At 42.4% G+C, this 19,225-nt stretch overlaps 1 protein-coding gene across 2 annotated transcripts in view; it reads right to left on the reverse strand.

Annotated features, from left to right (window-relative positions):
- Positions 1-6,025: 6,025 nt before the first annotated feature.
- Positions 6,026-19,225, reverse strand: part of LOC125466850 (V-set and immunoglobulin domain-containing protein 2-like) — a 43,190-nt gene continuing 29,990 nt past the window's right edge. For both annotated transcript variants that reach the window (XM_048561951.2, XM_048561950.2), the window contains exons 5-7: positions 16,683-16,802; positions 13,710-13,848; positions 6,026-8,707 (exon numbers count right to left, since the gene is read on the reverse strand). In XM_048561951.2, coding sequence (XP_048417908.1) covers positions 8,593-8,707; positions 13,710-13,848; positions 16,683-16,802 — 374 coding nt within the window. In that variant the 3' untranslated portion in view covers positions 6,026-8,592. The remainder of the gene's footprint in view (positions 8,708-13,709; positions 13,849-16,682; positions 16,803-19,225) is intronic.

Here is a 19,225-nt window from a genome sequence, read left to right on the forward strand (position 1 = left end):
AGTCAATACGTCTGTCAAATCCTTCTGTAAATGGAACAGAATTTCATTATTGTGACTGAGTCAATTAACATTTCATTCAGTATTACTTGATATGTGCTTAATGTGTGAGGGTGAAACACCAAATGATAGTACAAGGCAACTAGGCGAGCACAATTTATGCCAGGATGACTAATGATACCCACATACCATGAGTGAATTTAAAACAAATCAAAATTGCACATGTTTCTACTCATATGTGCTACCCTCAAAGGTGAATCACTGAAGTCTTAGAGTGCAGAAAGAAGCCATTCAGTCCATTATGCCTTCCCCCGTTCATCAAATAAGCATCAGTACTTCATGTCAACTTCCTGCTTTCCCCCAAACTCTTGCACACAATTTCTATCCAAATAATCAGTCAATGCCCTCTTGAATGTTTCAGTTGAACCTGTCTCTACCACATTTCCAGATAGTGGAATCTGGTACCCTAAATACTCCTTGACTGAACAAGTTTTTTTTCTCTCTCATTTCAACCTTGCTTCTTTTGCAAATCACTTTAATCTATGCCCTCTCGTTCTTCTTCCTTTAGCAAGTTGGACCAGTTTCTCCATATCTACTCTATCCAGTGAAGAGAAGATGGTTGAGCTTTCTATTATTTGAGATGTTTTCTACTTGGTACTAAAGTGGTACAAGCTATTTGTCCAACCAAGTTTGAACATTATCCAAACTATGTGATATGATGACATACAGTTCTTTATTGTCAAATAAGTAATAAATTAAGCTAAACACTGTGGAACAGCTGTATTCCCCACCTTATGAAAGGGAAGATCATTGATGAAGCAGCTGAAAATGATTGGATCAATGAATCCAATTTCTTACAAAATCTTACTCAGCAGATATGGGTTTGGCAGGCAAGGCTAGCATTGATTGCAAAAACTCAATTGTCCTTCAGAATGTGATAATGAGACACATTCTGTTACTGCTGCAGTCTGTACGATGTAAGTACTTCAACAACACTTTTAGTCAAGGCGTTCGAAGACACAGTTTCACTTATAATGAACAAAAGCTGAAAAATTCCCAAATTACAAGAGTGAGACCCTTGAGGGCAAGATATCATTCCCAAGCTCCACACCTCTTGATCACCAGAATAATAAAAATATCATGCTACCATATCCAGATAAACTTAGGTCCCCATTAGCAATATTAGGAGAGGTGTGAAGATTTCCCTCTGACAATCATTATTTACCTTTATGTAATGTAATACTCCAGCCAATGAGGGGATAGCAAGAACTGCAAAGTCTGCAGTCAGAGACAGTACAATATGGAGGTAGAGGAACACAGCAGGCCAGGAAGAATCAGAGGAGCCGGAAAGTTGATATTTTGGGCCTGGACCCTTCATCATAAAAGGGGGAAGGGGAGAGGTCTCTGAAATAAATAGGGAGAAAGGGCGAGGCGGATCGAAGATGGATAGGGGAGAAGACAGGTGGAGAGGTGACAGACAAGTTAAAGGGGCGGGGATGGAGCCTGTAGAGGTGAGTGTAGGGATCCCCCTTTCCTGATGAAGGGTCCAGGTCCGAAATGTCAGCTTTTGTGCTCCTAAGTGGCTGCTTGGCCTACTGTGTTCATCCAGCTCCACAATTTATTATCTCGGATTCTCCAGCATCTGCAGTTCCCATTATGTCTGATACAATTTTAACCTCACTGCGAAGCCTTTTCCAGGGATGCCTAACCTGAAGAAGTTACCCTCCTCCCTCCGGACAAACCTCAGGGGATCTCTCTCCCACTGCAACTCTCTTGTAATCTCTTCCTCCCCGGACTGACCTATCCCCTCCCTACCTCCCATTTACACTCACCTCTACAGGGTCCACCCCCTCTCCTTTAACCTGTCTGTCTCCTCTCCACCTATCTTCTCCTCTATCCATCTTCGATTGCCTCCCCCTTTCTCCCTATTTATTTCAGAGCCCTCTCCCACTCCCCCATTTCTGATGAAGGGTCCAGGCCCAAAATGTCAGCTTTTGTTCTCCTAAGATGTTACTTGTCCTGCTGTGCTCATCCACTCTACACTTTGTTATCTCAGATTCCCCAGCGTCTGGAGTTCCCATTATCTCTGTGTCAGAGGTTCTGTTTACTCTGAGAGCTGGCTTTCAGGGAGCTGGATCAGTGTCAAAGATCTCCATGTGTAAATAAAGGGTGACTTGGTGGTGGGATATTGGCTTCTATGGAGTTATTGAAACAAGAAGACACATAATGGGGTGATCCACTTGACGCTTTTGAGCAAACACACTTAAAAATAATTTACCAGTGATAATGGGAACTGCAGATGCTGTAGAATCCAAGATAACAAAGTGTGGAGCTGGATGAACACAGCAGGCCAAGCAGCATCTCAGGAGCACAAAAGCTGACGTTTCGGGCCTAGACCATTCATCAGAGAGGGGGATGGGGAGAGGGAACTGGAATAAATAGGGAGAGAGGGGGAGGCGGACCGAAGATGGAGAGAAAAGAAGACAGGTAGAGAGGAGAGTATGGGTGAGGAGGTAGGGAGGGGATAGGTCAGCCCAGGGAAAACGGACAGATCAAGGAGGCGGGATGAGGTGGTAGTAGGAAATGGAGGTGTGGCTTGAGGTAGTAGGAAGCGATAGGTGAGAGGATGAACAGGTTAGGGAAGCAGAGACAGGCTGGGCTGGTTTTGGGATGCGGGGGGGAGGGGTCGAGCTGGGCTGGTTTTGTGATGCAGTGGGGGGAGGGGAAGAACTGGGGTAGTTTTGGGATGCTGTGGGGGAAGGGGAGATTTTGAAGCTTGTGAAGTCCACATTGATACCATTGGGCTGCAGGTTCCCCAAGCGGAATATGAGTTGCTGTTCCTGCAACCTTCGGGTGGCATCATTGTGGCACTGCAGGAGGCCCATGATGGACATGTCGTCTGAGGAATGGGAGGGGGAGTTGAAATGGTTCGCGACTGGGAGGTGCAGTTGTTTGTTGTGAACCGAGCGGAGGTGTTCTGCAAAGCGGACGTCTCAGTCTCCATCTCAGGTAACCAGCAAGAAACTGATGTCCATTTCAAGCCCACTGACTCCCACAGCTACCTAGAATACACCTCCTCCCACCCACCCTCCTGCAAAAATTCCATCCCCTATTCCCAATTCCTCTTCCTCCGCTGCATCTGCTCCCAGGATGATGCATTCCACTCCCACACATCCCAGATGTCCACGTTCTTCCAGGACCGCAACTTTCCCCCCACAGTGGTCGAGAATGCCCTTGACCACGTCTCCCACATTTCCCGCAACACATCCGTCACACTCCGCCCCCGCCACAACCACCCCCAGAGAATCCCCCTCGTTCTCACATACCACCCCACCAACCTCCGGATACGACGCATCATCCTCCGACTCTTCCGCCTTCTACAATCCAACCCCACAACCCAAGACATTTTTCCACCCCACCATTGTCTGCCTTCCGGAGAGACCACTCTCTCCACCACTCCCTTGTCCGCTCCACACTCCCCTCCAACCCCACCACACCCGGCACATTCGCCTGCAACCGCAGGAAGTGCTACACTTGCCCCCACACATCCTCCCTCACCCCTATCCCAGGCCCAAAGCTGACCTTCCATATCAAACAGATGTTCACCTGCACATCTGCCAGTGTGATATATTGTATCCATTGTACCCGGTGTGGCTTCCTCTACATTGGGGAAACCAAGCAGGGGCTTGGGGACTGCTTTGCAGAGCCCCTCTGCTCGGTTTGCAACAAACAACTGCAACCCCCAGTCGCAAACCATTTTAACTCCCCCTCCCATTCCTCAGACGACATGTCCATCCTGGGCCTCCTGCAGTGCCACAATGATGCCACCCGAAGGTTGCAGGAACAGCAACTCATATTCCGCTTGGGAACACTGCAGCCCAATGGTATCAATGTGGACTTCACAAGCTTCAAAATCTCCCCTTCCCCCACTGCATCCCAAAACCAGCCCAGCCTGTCTCCGCTTCCTTAATCTGTTCTTCCTCTCACCCATCCCTTCCTCCCACCTCAAGCCGCACCTACCTACCACCTCATCCTGCCTCCTTGACCTGTCCGCCTTCCCTGGACTGACCTATCCCCTCCCTACCTCCTCACCCATACTCTTCTCTCTACCTATCTTCTTTTCTCTCCATCTTTGGTCCGCTCCCCCCCCCCCCACTCCCTATTTATTCCAGTTCCCTCTCCCCATCCCCCTCTCTGATAAATGGTCTAGGCCCAAAATGTCAGCTTTTGTGCTCCTGAGATGCTGCTTGGCCTGCTGTGTTCATCCAGCCTCACACTTTGTTATCTAAAAATAATTTACCCTTCACTTTTCACTCACAAAGAACAAAGAACAAAGAAAGTTACAGCACAGGAACAGGCCCTTCAGCCCTCCAAGCCTGCGCTGATTGAGATCCTCTGTCTATTTTCTAAGGGTCTGTATCCCTTTGCTCCCAGCCTATCCATGAACCTGTACAGATACATCTTAAAAGACGCTATCATGTCTGCGCTGGAAATGCATTCCAGGCACCCACCACCCTCTGTGTAAAGAACTTTCTGCGCATATCTCCCTTAAACTTTCCTCCTCTCACTTTGAACTCATGACCCGTGGTAATTGAGTCCCCCACTCTGGGAAAAAGCTTCTTGCTATCCACCCTATCTATACCTCTCATTATTTTGTAGACCTCAATCAGGTCCCCCCTCAATCTCTGTCTTTTTAATGAAAATAATCCTAATCTACTCAACCTTTGTCTAAAGTTAGAACCCTCCATACTGGGTAACATCCTGGTGAATCTCCTCTGCACCCTCTCCAAAGCATCCACATCCTTTTGCTAATGTGGCGACCAGAACTGTACACAGTTCGGCCAGGGCCAGCTAGAATCTTTGCCTGGGGCTGAATGAAGGCCGTTGAGGGCTTCAACTTTGCACCCGAGTCTCGGAGGCAGCTTACAGTACACGACCACAACTGCACACACCTGCTGAGTTTCACCTTAGCCGAGGACAAACCTTTTTATGGAGTCTTCTCCTTGTGTTTCTTGCTTAATTGCACATCATTGTTACTGACTAGATAAGATAGGCAACGAGGCAACTATGCTCTAACCTATAACTGTGGGTCTGCTCAGTTCAGTTCTTAGCCAGCTGCCTTTAATAATGCTGTTCGTAGCTTCCTTGTGTCCATATCTCATTCGAAGGCACATCTGATGCTGTTCCTGACATTTCTTACTAAATAACGAGGGTTCAAGTTTTATCAGAACCAGAATTCAAATTGTGGAGTAATGGTGATTATAGAGTGAAGGAAATGCCACACCACAAGGTTATAGAATGATGTAGTAATCCAATTTTACTGTTTATTATGAATCATCTTTAGTCTGTAGGTTGTGAATTTTGGACAGCTAGGTCTGTCCTTGATCTGTTCCACCGTACAGAGGGGGATTGTCCCCACAGTTAAAGAACGGCTTTACTTTTGCAAGGATTGTGCGATGGCTACTACTATCAATGGTGCTGAGAACATATGTTTTCAACTGAAAACGTACCTTATAAAGTTAACATCAGCTCTGGTGAGAAATACTAAAATTGCCCTCAGGGAGAAACAGGACAGAGCAGAGAACTGGATTTAGTAATTTGTATTCTCTGTCTTCAGTTTAAATTCTGTGCAAGTGGATCTCCATATTTGGAGAAAGCCTGAATATGCAAACATTCACACAGTAGTATTTGCATAACATGATTTTACGGACTAAGTGAACTTTATTGAGTTTGTGGAAGTTCAGTTCACCTATTGGACAAAAACTGCTCCTGTTCAGTCAGAAATGGATCAATGATGTGAATTTATTACAGCAGACACACAGCTTTTCCAAGGAAAATCCCAACTTTCGGAATGTTTATGAGTGAATACTAAGTTGTTGTTTGGTCAGCTATTCTCTCAGAAACCTCGAATTATATAATTGATGTCAAATGAAACTCCAGCAGTCCATCTGCATAAGGCATGCCTGAAGTTTCAATCCAATGCAATGTTTGAGTAGAATGAAAAAAACTCTTTTTAAAAAATCTGGCATAACAGTGTTTATTAAAATTCACTCCATAGCAGAGAGTCACAAAACACACAAACAAATTCAGGCTAACCCATATTGAGTGCTGGAAACAATCTCAGCAACATATTTAATCGGTTCAAATTCAACATCCTGCACTCAGCACAGTGAAGCTTACATATTTATGAAATGGAAGTAAAAATTGACAAATTATAATAAAAGCTTTTGTTTCAGGCACCATACTTTCTAAATCAATGCAAGCACATTATCGCAGAAAATGCTGAAATCTGGTAGCAGCGCATAATTACTATCTGCTGAAAGATCATCAACTTGAAACATTGGTCCCAATATATTCCAAAATCATTTGGGAGCAGAGGAGGGAAAAGTAGTGAATAGGAACCCCAGCCATCCAGGTCAATAATGAGTCTCATGCAGGCAATTGCAAGACAAAACTAAGTTTGTTTGGGCAGATTTGTCCATTGGGACTCGGTATGGATGGTAGCACAATATTTCAGCAGTGACAATATATATTGCTTAGGAGCTCCACGACATAACTCTCAAAACTAAACCCAGTTATACCACCTGAACCCAAATAATATCTGAAGGTGCTAAAGATGCTGTCAGTCCTCCAGAATTATTTTCCTTCATTTATACTTTAACAACGACCTGGCATGGTGAGACTGAGTGAGGTTGAATATCTTATTTACTCTAAATTAGGTAATTTGGAAACTTAAGACAGAGAACTGTGGACAGAAGTAACTACTAACAACAACACTGGTGAGTGATTCAATTCTTGACACTGTTTAATCCCCATTTTCATTCTTGTCGCTGTTATGTCCAAGTCCTTATATAAAGAGTGATCCAAGCAATACCAAGGCTGCTCCTTGCAAAACTTCTTCATGATTGCTTGACAGCAGCAATTGCCAAAGACTTGGAGACAGGTCAGCCTTCTACTTCCTCGAAGAAGCATAGCCAAGTGAGAGCAAAAATGTGATAGAGGAAAGAAGGGAAATATGTCTCTTGCTACAATTATATCTCAAGCATAACAATATTTTGGATCCGGAAAACTTCCCCTGACATCATTTGGTCTCAGTACCAAATTAGTAGTGGTTAACCTGCCTATATTTGGAGTTTCTTGAATATTAGAAATTGTAGCTCTCTCTGTCAAAGTCCTGTAATATGGTCCATCTTGGAAACCCCCAAAAGCTGAAAACAATATGCTTTCCCAATGAAGTTGCTGAGGAAGTCCAACTGAGACTATCATTTTAAAATAAATGACAAGGCCATTAATAGTCAAGTCTTAGGGACATACCATTTCCAGTTTCTTGTCATTTTGCTAGAAATCCATGATCATTTAATAGACTTCAGCCAGTTAAACACAACGTGACAGTAATAACTTGTAAATCAAAAATCACACAAGACCAGGTTATAGTCCAACTGGTTTATATGAAATCACATGCTTTCAGAGCGCCACTCCTTCATCAGGTACAGTGAGAGAGGGCACATAGACAGAGAATTTGTCGACATAGGCATCAAAGGATCATACAACTGGTATGAGTGGAGTGAACAAGTATAAAATAGCCGATGGAGAACTCTGTTAGAAAGGAGATGCAAGTTTTGATTGATAAGGATGCAAATTCCAGAATCAGTTTCAAGTCGCTGTTCGAGATAATTAAAGGCTTTATCAGTGTATGCCTAACTTTCTGAACTTCAATCAGGCAGAGATACAAAAGGTGATAACTCAGGTCAGACACTGAATTGTAGGTGTGACTGCTCATTCAGAATCTGCCTCTGAGTTCTAATCTGGAATCGGGCTGGTTTTATTCCAATAGCAGGAATTTATAAAATGCCACCCTGAGGGACGAAGACTGCAAATTGTGTGTGTTTTTGAACAAAATAGAATCTGCAAATAGACAGACATCTTAGATGAAATGATTCATCCCATCGATTTGTGTGTGTGAGAGAGTGAGAGTGAGAGAGAGTGAGCAAGAGAGATACGATGCTGTCCAAACAGGGCAGTAGGGAAAATTTTACAGATACAGAACAGTGTGGTAGGGTACCTGTAGTGCACCATGACCCCAAGATCACAACTGAGACCGTCTCCTTGGGTATGGAATTTGGCTATCAGTTTCTGCTCGGTGATTCTGGGTTGTTGTGTATGCTGAAATCTGCCTTGGAGGACACTTACCCGAAGATCGGAGACTGAATGCCCCTAACCGCTGAAGTGTTTCTGTACTGGGAGAGAACAGCCCTGCCTGGCAATTATTGCATGGTGCCCATTCACCCATAATTATGTTTGTATAATCCTTTGACCTCTGCGTCTGTGTTCCCTCTCTTACTGCACCTGTTGAAGGAGCAACGTCAGAAAGCTTGTGATTTCAAATAAACCTGTTGGACTATAACCCGGTCTCATGTGATTTTTGACTTTGTCCACCCCAGCCTAACATTGGCATCTCCACTTCATTACAACTTGTTGTTAGGTGGTTTGGTAGCACAAAGCAAAACATATATAAAAGGAAAATAAGATTTTTTATAAAGAAACTTCAACCTCTTCAATCCTGAAATTTGTGGAGTGCAATGCTTGTGATTTGACTCAGACAACAATATTATATTTTGTGTTCATGCTGTCTGAGTTGGTCCCGCTGCTGTGTACAGATGGTGCCATTAGATGGGAGGTCGCTTCTTTACCAGGTGCCACTGCATCCTCTCTAAAATCAAAATATTAAACCATGAAACATGTCCCAAACAGCAAATAGTTCAAGACCAGAATTTCAAGTTGCCACGTGGAATCAGTAATAAAACAGTCACTTAATTAAGAAGTTTATAAAAGCAAAGTTCAAATGTTTGTTAAGTTCGTTTGACCTCAAAGGTAAAGTCCATCTTTCAAATTTAGTCCCAAACATTCGTCATTTCATGCAATGTAATTGCCATGATTGCAATGTAAGTGAAAACAATTAGAACTCAGATAAAGTAACTGGAAGCACATAATTTAGCTCCAAACTGTGAAGTACAGAATGGAACATACAAGCATAAGATTAAATGTTTCAATGAAAATATGGATGTAACAGCTGACTACTAACCTTTAAGTTCATTGTGTGATTTAATATCTAGAACCATTGTTTGAAAGGAAGTACCTTTAAATGAGCCAGGACGTTATGTTTTGAAATAGTTACACTTGGCACTTGACCTAATTGAGAGACCAGGTTTCCGAAATAAAACTCTGATTTAACATCAGATATGCCTGGGCAGGTCCCCTGATGGGTATTGCCTTTGTTTTAACAACCTGGGCACATTTAGTATAGTAAGCAACCATCGCGTCATCTCCAGAAACTGCCTGAGATTAAGAATCAGAAGTCACAACAGCAAGTTACAGTCCAACAGGTTTATTTGAAATCACAAACTTTTGGAGAGTTGCTCCTTCATCAGGTAAAATCTTGAGATGAAGAGAAATTACCAACACTCATTATCCAATAGGGTGCTCAAGCTCCCTTATCTGTTTCAATGATATCTTGGCAGCTTTGTCAATGGGAGACTGAAACTCCTTCATTAACATGGATTGTCCCCATTGAGACCCGAAAGTTGACTGTTGTGTGAGTAAACCACCCCTTGTGAAAAGCTATGATTATAAACTTGCCTGTTCAAAATGGCTTTTGAAAAGGTGCTGCACAAGACGCTGTTAAATAAGGATTACAGGGAAGAAGCAGGAGAATGGAGTTGAGAAACATATCAGCCAATGGCAAAGCAGACATGGCAAGCTTCATGTTCTAATTCTGCACCTTTACCTACGGTTTTATGTTTGTTACAAAGGTGGAGCCAATATCTGTTCAGGGCTGGAAAGGGATTTGCAATGGAAAGGGAAGAATATAATGGTCATGGCCCGTATAATTACAATGACATAGATAGGATGAGATATGAGGGTTTGTATGGACTATGAGAATCTAGGCATTACGCAAAAGTCAATACTTTAAAGGTTATATCTGGATTATTACCTGAACTGAATGCAAATTTTCATATAGTACATAAAATTAGAGGGAGAGTGGAAGATTAACAGTTCTCTCAACATTTTCATTTTCAGCTCAGATTCTATCTCTGTTACAAGTCTGAATACATTACAGAGATAGAGGATTGAAAAAAGGAATGTAAGTACCATAGATTAAAAGAACCTGCCCAGAGAAGAACAACCAAGCTATATTACAACAATTTCAAGACAATAAAGGAAGTTCAAAATATATAATTATGTTTTACTTCTGCCCTTTAACTTTTTCTAACTCTGTCTTTCTATAAATTGTTCTTGTTTTTTGCATGCTGCTGTCTGTTATATCATGAGATATAGTATTTTTTTAAGTGATATAATTGACTCAGATCTGGTACTTCATATTTTCAAAGATTTCATTTTGCAAGTTATTTCAACCAGGTGCACGTAGTGCTATGTATGTCTGGTACAATATTTCAACTTGCACATTGGCTTTCCTGCGCCAATGTCAAAAAGGAAACCAATCATGCCTTCAATTTAGCTCCTCTGTGAATCCCTGGTTCACGTCAAGTTCTTTCACTTGAAGTAGCAACTCACAGGGATAGAACTACAGCTTGCAGTGAGGACGATCTGTATAGAACAGATCTTTTGTAAATTAATTTTGGAGAACTGGAAATTTGCAAGCTCTACTTCCATGTACAAAAAGGGCTCATTTATTCGTTGGACATTCATTGAAGCTGATTGTAATTGGCTCTTGCTCTACAGCAGATAAAGGAATTAACTGTTGAATCTTTGGTAAGGGGTTGAGTTTGTTTTTATTCTTAAGTTTAAACGAGGTATACAAATTGTTCATAAAGTTAATAAAGCGTATTAAATGCCACATAAATAAGGGAATAACATAATTCAATAATTAATTAAAGCTCACAAATAATAGCAGGGGAAGCCACACATGACTCATTGGAGCTTATGCACCATTGCAATCCAGGGCAAACGTATCTGGAGTAAGTTTTTGATATTCAAGGAGCTTTGGCTGAGGTTATGAACTGGAGGTTGAACTACAGACATGGTGATTCATCTAGAAGAGGAGGAGCTTACTTGGATCTTTTGGGCCAGGAGGCAGTTACACCGTAGAACATAGAACATAGAACATAGAAAAGTACAGCACAGTACAGGCCCTTCAGCCCACGATGTTGTGCCGTGGAATAATCCTAATCCAAAAATAAAATAACCTAACCTACATTCCCCTCAATTCACTGCTGTCCATGTGCATGTCCAGCAGTCGCTTAAATGTTACTAATGACTCCGCTTCCACGACTACCACTGGCAAACTATTCCATGCGCTCACAACTCTCTGGGTGAAGAACCTCCCTTGACGTCTCCGCTATACCTTCCTCCTAACACCTTAAAACTATGACCCCTCGTGGGAGTCAATCCTGCCCTGGGGAAAAGTCTCTGGCTATCGACTCTAGTCATGCCTCTCATTACCTTGTACACCTCGATCAGGTCACCTCTCTTCCTCCTTCTCTCCAGAGAGAAAAGTCTGAGCTCACACTACTTAGAATAGCCTTAGAGATAGTAGGAACTGCAGATGCTGGAGAATCCAAGATACCAAGTTGTAGAGCCGAATGAACACAGCAGGCCAAGCAGGCCATGCTGCTTGGCCTGCTGTGTTCATCCAGCTTTATACTTAGAATAGTGTCTTCTGTTTTAGTCAATGGTCAGGTACAGTTGTTTATGGCAGTGAGTCAGGCAGGTAAGGGGATCCAGTGGGAGGAAATGCAGGACTATCAGCCTCTGCAATTGTGAAATAAGAATGAGGTTCTCTCAGCATGTTTGGATGAGAGCAGGGGCTGCAGAGTGTATGTGTAAAATAACTTTTACACTGTGGTACAAGAGACCACTCAAGTGGGCGCAGCAACAAGGAACGTGGTAGTGGCAGGGATTAGTATTGTGAGGGGTGACACCATTCCGTGCCGCAACAAGTGACAGTCCAGGTGGCTAATTGCCTGTCCAGTGCCAGGGTTGAGGACATGTGCTCAGAATTGGAAAGGAACATGCAGTGGAAGGGAAATGTTGTAGTCCAAATAAGTACCAACGATATAGGTAGGATGGGAAATGAGGTTCTGCACAGAGCGTACAAGGAGTTCAGCACTAAATCAAGAGGTGAGCTTCAAAGTTTATTACATCTGGATTACTACCTGTGCTGTGTGCAATTTGGCATCTTGCATGTAAAATCAGAGGGATGAATATGTGACACAAAGACTGATGTGGGAATGTGTGTTCCAGGTGCTGAGTCATTGGGAGCAGTGCTGGAGAAAGTTGGAGGTTGTACAGCTGGCTGCAGTCTATGCTTAAAACATGCTGGGGTCAGTGTTTTTACAGACCACTTAACCAAGGGAGTGGAGGGAGTTTTAAACCGAACGGTAGTAACATGGGATCAAATGCAGAAAGATGTGGTATATCAAATAATTGAGACAATACAGAAAAATGGTAAGATGAGAAATAAAAGTCAGCGAATGGCAGGGAAAGGTAGAGGGCAAACATCTAGGAATACATCAACACTCAACATTAAATGTTAGAAAGATAACAAGAATAGTTAACACCTACAGAACTTTCCAGCCCATTGTCATTCCCCCACTTTTCCATTTTGCTCGTACCCTATCATTATCAAGCTTGTCAAACTCCTTTCTGTTTACCTGTATCAAAAGGTACGCATCGCAAATGTTAACTTCTTGTTTAACATGACAGATATTGATGGATGTGTTCTGCATTTACTTCATCCAAACATTGTTAAAAGCATGAGACACTTTTAAGAAATATTTCTTGGTGTTAGAAATTAGCAGTGGAGGCACATTTGAAATCCTTGTAGTTGACTATTCTAACAGTTAGGACAAATGTATGAATGTGAACGGTGGAGTTAGAGACTACACTTGCTTGTTTACTCCCATCGTTTTCTTGGCTATTCATCCAATCCGTCATTTTAGGAATGAGCTCGATGGTGAGTGTGCAGACTGCTCAACCATGGGAGGCTTCATAACAGAACCCAATTCTCTGTTCGGCCACAATCAAAATAATCACACACTTTCCAGCAGGGATCACTCAACACTGATCAAAATTCAGTGCTGATCCCTTTATTTCAATTCTATGCCTGTGTCTGAAGCAGTTGTGGGAAACCCTAATGCACTGGTTAAATATGGTAGTAATTGTTGTGTAAAAACAGCGCTGACAGGAATTTCATACAAACATGCTAATGCAATAATGATGGGACAGAATTTTCTGGCACCATACACAGAGTTGAAGGCACATGCTGTATCAGTGCATTAAAAGCAAAACTAGCTATGTGGATGAGCAAATGATATGATATGAGTTGTGAATCATCATAAATCACAGGACCAAATTGCATCAAAATTGCCATCAGCCTGGAACAGTTAAATAAACATTTACAGAAAGTTAGGGCTGGCACTTAACAATGGAAGGACGTGACAGATGTTCCTGCTTACTTGACTTCTCCAGCCCAGCTCTGAAACTGTGGAGATTTTTGCCTGCAGATAGTAAATTGCTCCAGAACATTCACTCTGTTTATTTCTAATGTCATATCATTAATTGGGCCTCTTTATAATGGTAAGTACCAGCTCTGACTTACTGATCCAATGTACAGAGGAGAGTGAACTCCCAGAAGGTGCACATCTTTCTTATTTCCTAACCCAGGAATACCAAAGCCAACATAAATATCCAACCTCAATTCATGTCCTATAACAGGAATTTTGGGATTCTTCTTCTTGTGGCGAAGTAAGTAGAATGCAACAACAGCAATCAGAATCAGAGCAATAAGGGTGGCAACCACAGCTCCAACAATCACTCCAGCTTCGTTGCTCACTGTAAAGAAGGAAGGAAAATCCCTTAAAAGTTATTTGAAACCCTAAGCTAGTTGTACGGTTGTCCAGGACACTGCGTCTAACTCAAATTCAACTGAGACTGATGGGAGGACGTCACACATTTCTGTTACAAATATTATTTTTACAGTGATCCCATGATTCTGACCTACATCAAGCTCAGAGACACTGGACAGCCCATCTGAAATATGTCAACCTAGGATTACTTTGCCAGTTATTGATATTGCTGTTGTACCTCATTGTTTCTTCAATCGCGCCACCTCTTTGCCTTCACATTTTAGTTTTTCTGTATTGATCATTCCCTACATGGAAAAGAAACAACTTGTTGTCAATCTTAAAGTTTTGTGGAAGGCAGTGACAATGTGATAATGTCACTTGCCTTATAATTTGGAGGCCCAGACTAATGTTCCGTGGAGGAACAAATTACTGCAGATGTTGGAATCTGAACTGAAAACAAAAAATGAGGAGTCATCTAAACTCAATGTTAGCTTGCTACCTCTCCACAGATGCTGCCTGACCCGCTGTGATTACCAGCATTTTTGGTTTCAGTAATGTTCTCGGGACATGATTTCATGGTAGTTAGTGGGTTTTGAATTCATTAAAATCTGGAATTAAAAGCTAGTCTAATGACAATCATGTCACCATAGAATTTGTCATGAAAAACAGATCTATTCACTAACGTCCTCAAGGGAAAGAAATCTGCTTTCTTTATCTAGTCTACATGTGACTCCTGACCTATGGACAATGGTTGATATTGAACAGGTTTTAATGAAAATTGCAGTAACATCCATGGAAGGATATGAGCCAGTCATGTTTGTGCAAGGCAATTTTTCCTTGTTTTCTCCCAACGTTCCGGGTATTGTTAACCCTTTGCTCTGATAATGGCCACTCCTTTGGTGTGAACTTGAAGTTTGTGAAACTCTGGCTGACATCCCTTTCCTAACTTGGGACACTGAGGTGTATTTGTAGTGCCCTCCTGACTGTGTATTGAAATTGAAGAATCCATCAGCTCCGTGCAGATTGGAAAACAAATGTGAAATCTTCCAACAAAAGCAAAATATTGACAATGCCAGAAATCAAAAATAAAAGCAGAAAATAGGAGAGAGAGAAACAGAGTTAACATTTCAAGTTAGTGACCTTTTATCAGTTCTAAAAGAATGTCTCCCAAGTGTCAATGCCAATCAGTGTCTGCAACAACAGTATCAAATGAGTGCAATCTAGGATTTCCCCACAGGTAAGAAGCTTATTCTTCAAACATTTTATCTAGCAACTGTTACCTCAAAATAATTGTTTTATTGTGGATTCTGTGTTAATCAAACTAAATAGAAATAATAGCATCACAGGCTCCCAGGTTTGGCACAATGCAATTATTGTGTCATGTAGCTTCCCCTTAGATTATACCAACAAAATAAATTTATCTAGCCTCATATAAGCTCTCCCTCCTGGACTAACGTCACATTTATGTCACTCTCACTGTCTGCACATTCTGAGTGAGACTGGCCATTAAATCATCAATTAGAGACAGTGTTGCTCACAGTTCACTGGCTCCCACCGATGATTGGATTTGTATAGCACTGACTAAGTGCACTTAATTAACGATAGAAAGAGGGCACTTTTCATTTTGTCACATTGAGCTAAATTAGATTCATCTCCCAGAAGCGGAAAGACAGTTTTCTATTCTCTGCACTGTTTAAAAAATGACACAGCTTAGCACATTTATACTTCACAGTGGCGTGACATTAAGTGTTAGATTCTAGTCAGCTGCAGGTGCAGCAGAAATCAAATACTAGGCACCATCTGATTCTCAGATGGTGTTTGAGTTCTAAATGAACTGATAACAGCAATAAGAACTCTTCTGGCCGTACAATACTTACAGTGTAGAAGCAGGCCATTCAGCTCATTGAGTCCACACTGACCCTCTGTAGAGTTTCCCCACACAGACCCACCCCATCCCTGTGGCCATACATTCCTCACGGCTAATCCACCTAACCTGCACATCCTTATACAGTACGAGAAATTTTAGCATGGCTAATCCACCTAACCTGCACATCCTTGTACACAAAGGGCAATTTTAGCATGGCTAATCCACCAAGCCTGCATATCCCTGTACACTACAGACAATTTTAGCATGGCTAATCCACCTAGCCTGCGCATCCCTGTACACTACGGGCAATCTTAGCATGGCTAATCCACCTAACCTGCACATCCCTGTATACTACAGGCAATTTTAGCATGGCTAATCCACCTAATCTGCACATCTTTGGACTGTGGGAGGAAACCAGAGTGCTCTAGAGGAAAGCCACGCAGACGTAGGGAGAATGTGCAAACTCCACACAGCCAGGGGAAAGAGTCAAACCCGGGCCCCTGGTGCTGTGAGGAAACAGTGTGAAACCAATGAGACACGGTGCTTTCCCTGTTGCATTGGGTCTGTAGATTTTCTCTGTTCCACATTTCCACTGAAAATTGCACTAAATGTAATTTTTGCACACAGAAAACTCTCAAAACCCTGTTTACAAATTCAGTACATTTGGTGATACAGTGAAATGATGCCACATTATCACTTCAATGTTTTAATTATCAAAGTCCTTTTTCTCTCCATTTGCCAATTCCCCACTGAATCCCACCCACACCATTCACAAGATGCCTTCAGGCCGTGAAGTAATGGTTCCCAAAAACAGCCAAAAATGACAATGTTATTGCAAATTGAAAGTTAGATAAATGCCATCTGTTTGTAGTGGCATTTGCTCGTGCCTATATTTAGGGTTATCTTACTGAAAAGATTAACAGTTGAATTTGACAAAAGAAATCTATCCTTACCCGTGACTCTGAGAACCAATTGACATGATCGTTCACCAAGAATGTTGGATGACACGCACTTGTAGGTTCCGGAGTGCTCCATCGTTAGGTTTCTCAGAAACAGGGTGCCTTTATTAGAATCTACAAAAATGAGAAGGAAGAAAAGATATGACTGAAACAAACACAAGGGGTTGTAGGAACTGCAGATGCCGGAAAATCTGAGATAACAAGGTGTGGAGCTGGCTGAAGACAGCAGGCCAGACAGCACCACAGGAGCAGGAAACTGATGCTTTGGGTATGGACTCTTCTTCAGAAACAAACACATGATGCTCAGAATCAAGAAGGAATCAGGTGAAATAATAATTTCTGTCTGTCACTGTGGCAGTACGTCACTAAATGAACCCAGTATGTCCAGAAGCTGTAAGAGTAAACGATTACCCTCGCACTAAAATTCCTACTGACTCCAGATAGGCAACGTCAGAGTCTTAGTGGGAATCTACTTTGTTGACAAAGCAACTTTAAAACATTTCATGAAAAATATGAATAGAAATAAATCATTAATATTGTGGGGAATTCAGTTTACTATGAAATGATAAATTTCCACAGATATACCCAATTTATTTTGCCCCTTCCTCTACTTTCTCTCTCTGGTATAAAGGTTTCTGAAGTGACATAGCTTTATGGGCTGTGGCTGTCTTTACATGCTATTAATTCAATTGATTGCAGTTTTCTTTTGGTGATACTAGCTAGATCTGCAAAGATAATATCTTTGAGGGCTGAATTCCCTAAGGTATTGTATTGTCAGTTCTGATTTTAATTTCCACCTGCTCTTGTGGTCCATCCCTGGCTCCTCCCTACCCTTTCTCAACAACAGTGTTTTCATTTCTATGGATAGGTTGGCAACTGATATCAGTTACAAACCCTCTGACTCCAAAGTTACCTTGAGTATACATCCTCGCATGTTGCTTCCTATAAGGACTCTATTTCATTGTCCCAGTTTCTGTGCCTCCATTGCAACTGTTCTGATAATGATCCTTCTACGAAGGGTCTCCGAAATGTCCTCCTTCCTCCTGAACCAAAGATTCCCCTCCACCATGGTTGACATGGCCATCAGTCTTGTCTGACTTATCTCCCACATTTCAGCTCTCTCTCTCTCCTTTTCCCTCATATGTCAGTGATCAGAAACCCCTGGTCCTCACTTACCAACCTGCCAGCTTCCAGATCCAAAGGATCATTTCCTCTGTCTTCACCAGACACATATTCCCCTCCCCTCCTTTATCAGCCTTCTTCAGGGACCATTCCTCCGGACCACCTTGGCCACTCCTCTTCCACTCCCAACACCTCCCTACGGCCCCACGGCACCTTCCCATGCAGTTGCAGAAGGTGTAACCCCATTTTGTTTATTTCCTCCCTCCTGACTGTCCAAGGCCCCAGACACATCTTTCAAGTGAAGCAGTGATTTACCTGCCCCTCACTCAATCTACTTTGCAATATCCACTCCTCATAGTCTGCTCTGCTCTGCAATGGGGAGATAAAATACAAACTGAGAAACTACTTTGCAGTACACTTATATTCTTTGCACAAAAACAACCTTGAGCTTCCAGTTGCCTGCCTCTTCAAAACACCACCATATTCTCTGACCAATATCTCCATTTTTGGGCTTGCTGCTGTGCTCCAGTGAATCTCAGCACAAGCTAAAAGAACAACACCCCAATTTCCACTTGGAGACCCAGCAGCATTCGGGCCTCAATATCGAGTTCAATAATTTTAGGGTCTGAGCACCCATGTCCATACCCCAGCCCCCATACACCAGGCTTTGTTATCACATGGACCGCTACCACAAAACAACCCATTGTCAGCCACTAATGGTCTCTATTAGCTATTGAATCTCCCAGCCTGACTTTTACCCAATCCTTTGTCTGCCCAACTGTTATTCTCTCTCTATGATCTCCATCTCCACTCTGATTTACTTCCCCTCCATCCCCCACCCTTTCTTTAGCATACATATAAACATTTTCCTAGCCACAACCAGTTCCGAGGAGGGGTCGCTGGATCTGAGACCGCTGGGTTTTTCCAGCGATCTCCGTTTTGATACAATTTGAGGATATTGTTGCCTCCTCAAGCCTGGCTTGGAAGGACTAATGCTTGGAATCTTATTCCAGAGAGAATGAGTTCACTAGTCTGAGAAACAGTGCTGAGGTAAACTGTTTATATGACCTGCATCAGTCCCAACTATTATAATCACAGGAAGGCCATCTTACCTTTACATCCTCACCAATCATATATTCTGTATTCAAATCAACTCATGACCCCACTCACCCTTTTACTATGCCAACATCTGCACTCCCATACATCCCCATGGTCCTTTATAGCCCTTATACCAATTATTTTGCCAACACAAGACAATCCATGACTCACCACAACCAACAGCATTACGCACCATGCCAACTCACTCAGTTTCAACCAATGGCATGATGAGAGAATAATTTTTTGTGTCTACTAAAGACTCCACTTCATTAAAAATCTATTAGATAAAAGCCCAATGTTGCACTTAATTCCCTTCA

Source organism: Stegostoma tigrinum, chromosome 32, assembly GCF_030684315.1.
Source record: "Stegostoma tigrinum isolate sSteTig4 chromosome 32, sSteTig4.hap1, whole genome shotgun sequence".
NCBI lineage: Eukaryota > Metazoa > Chordata > Chondrichthyes > Orectolobiformes > Stegostomatidae > Stegostoma > Stegostoma tigrinum.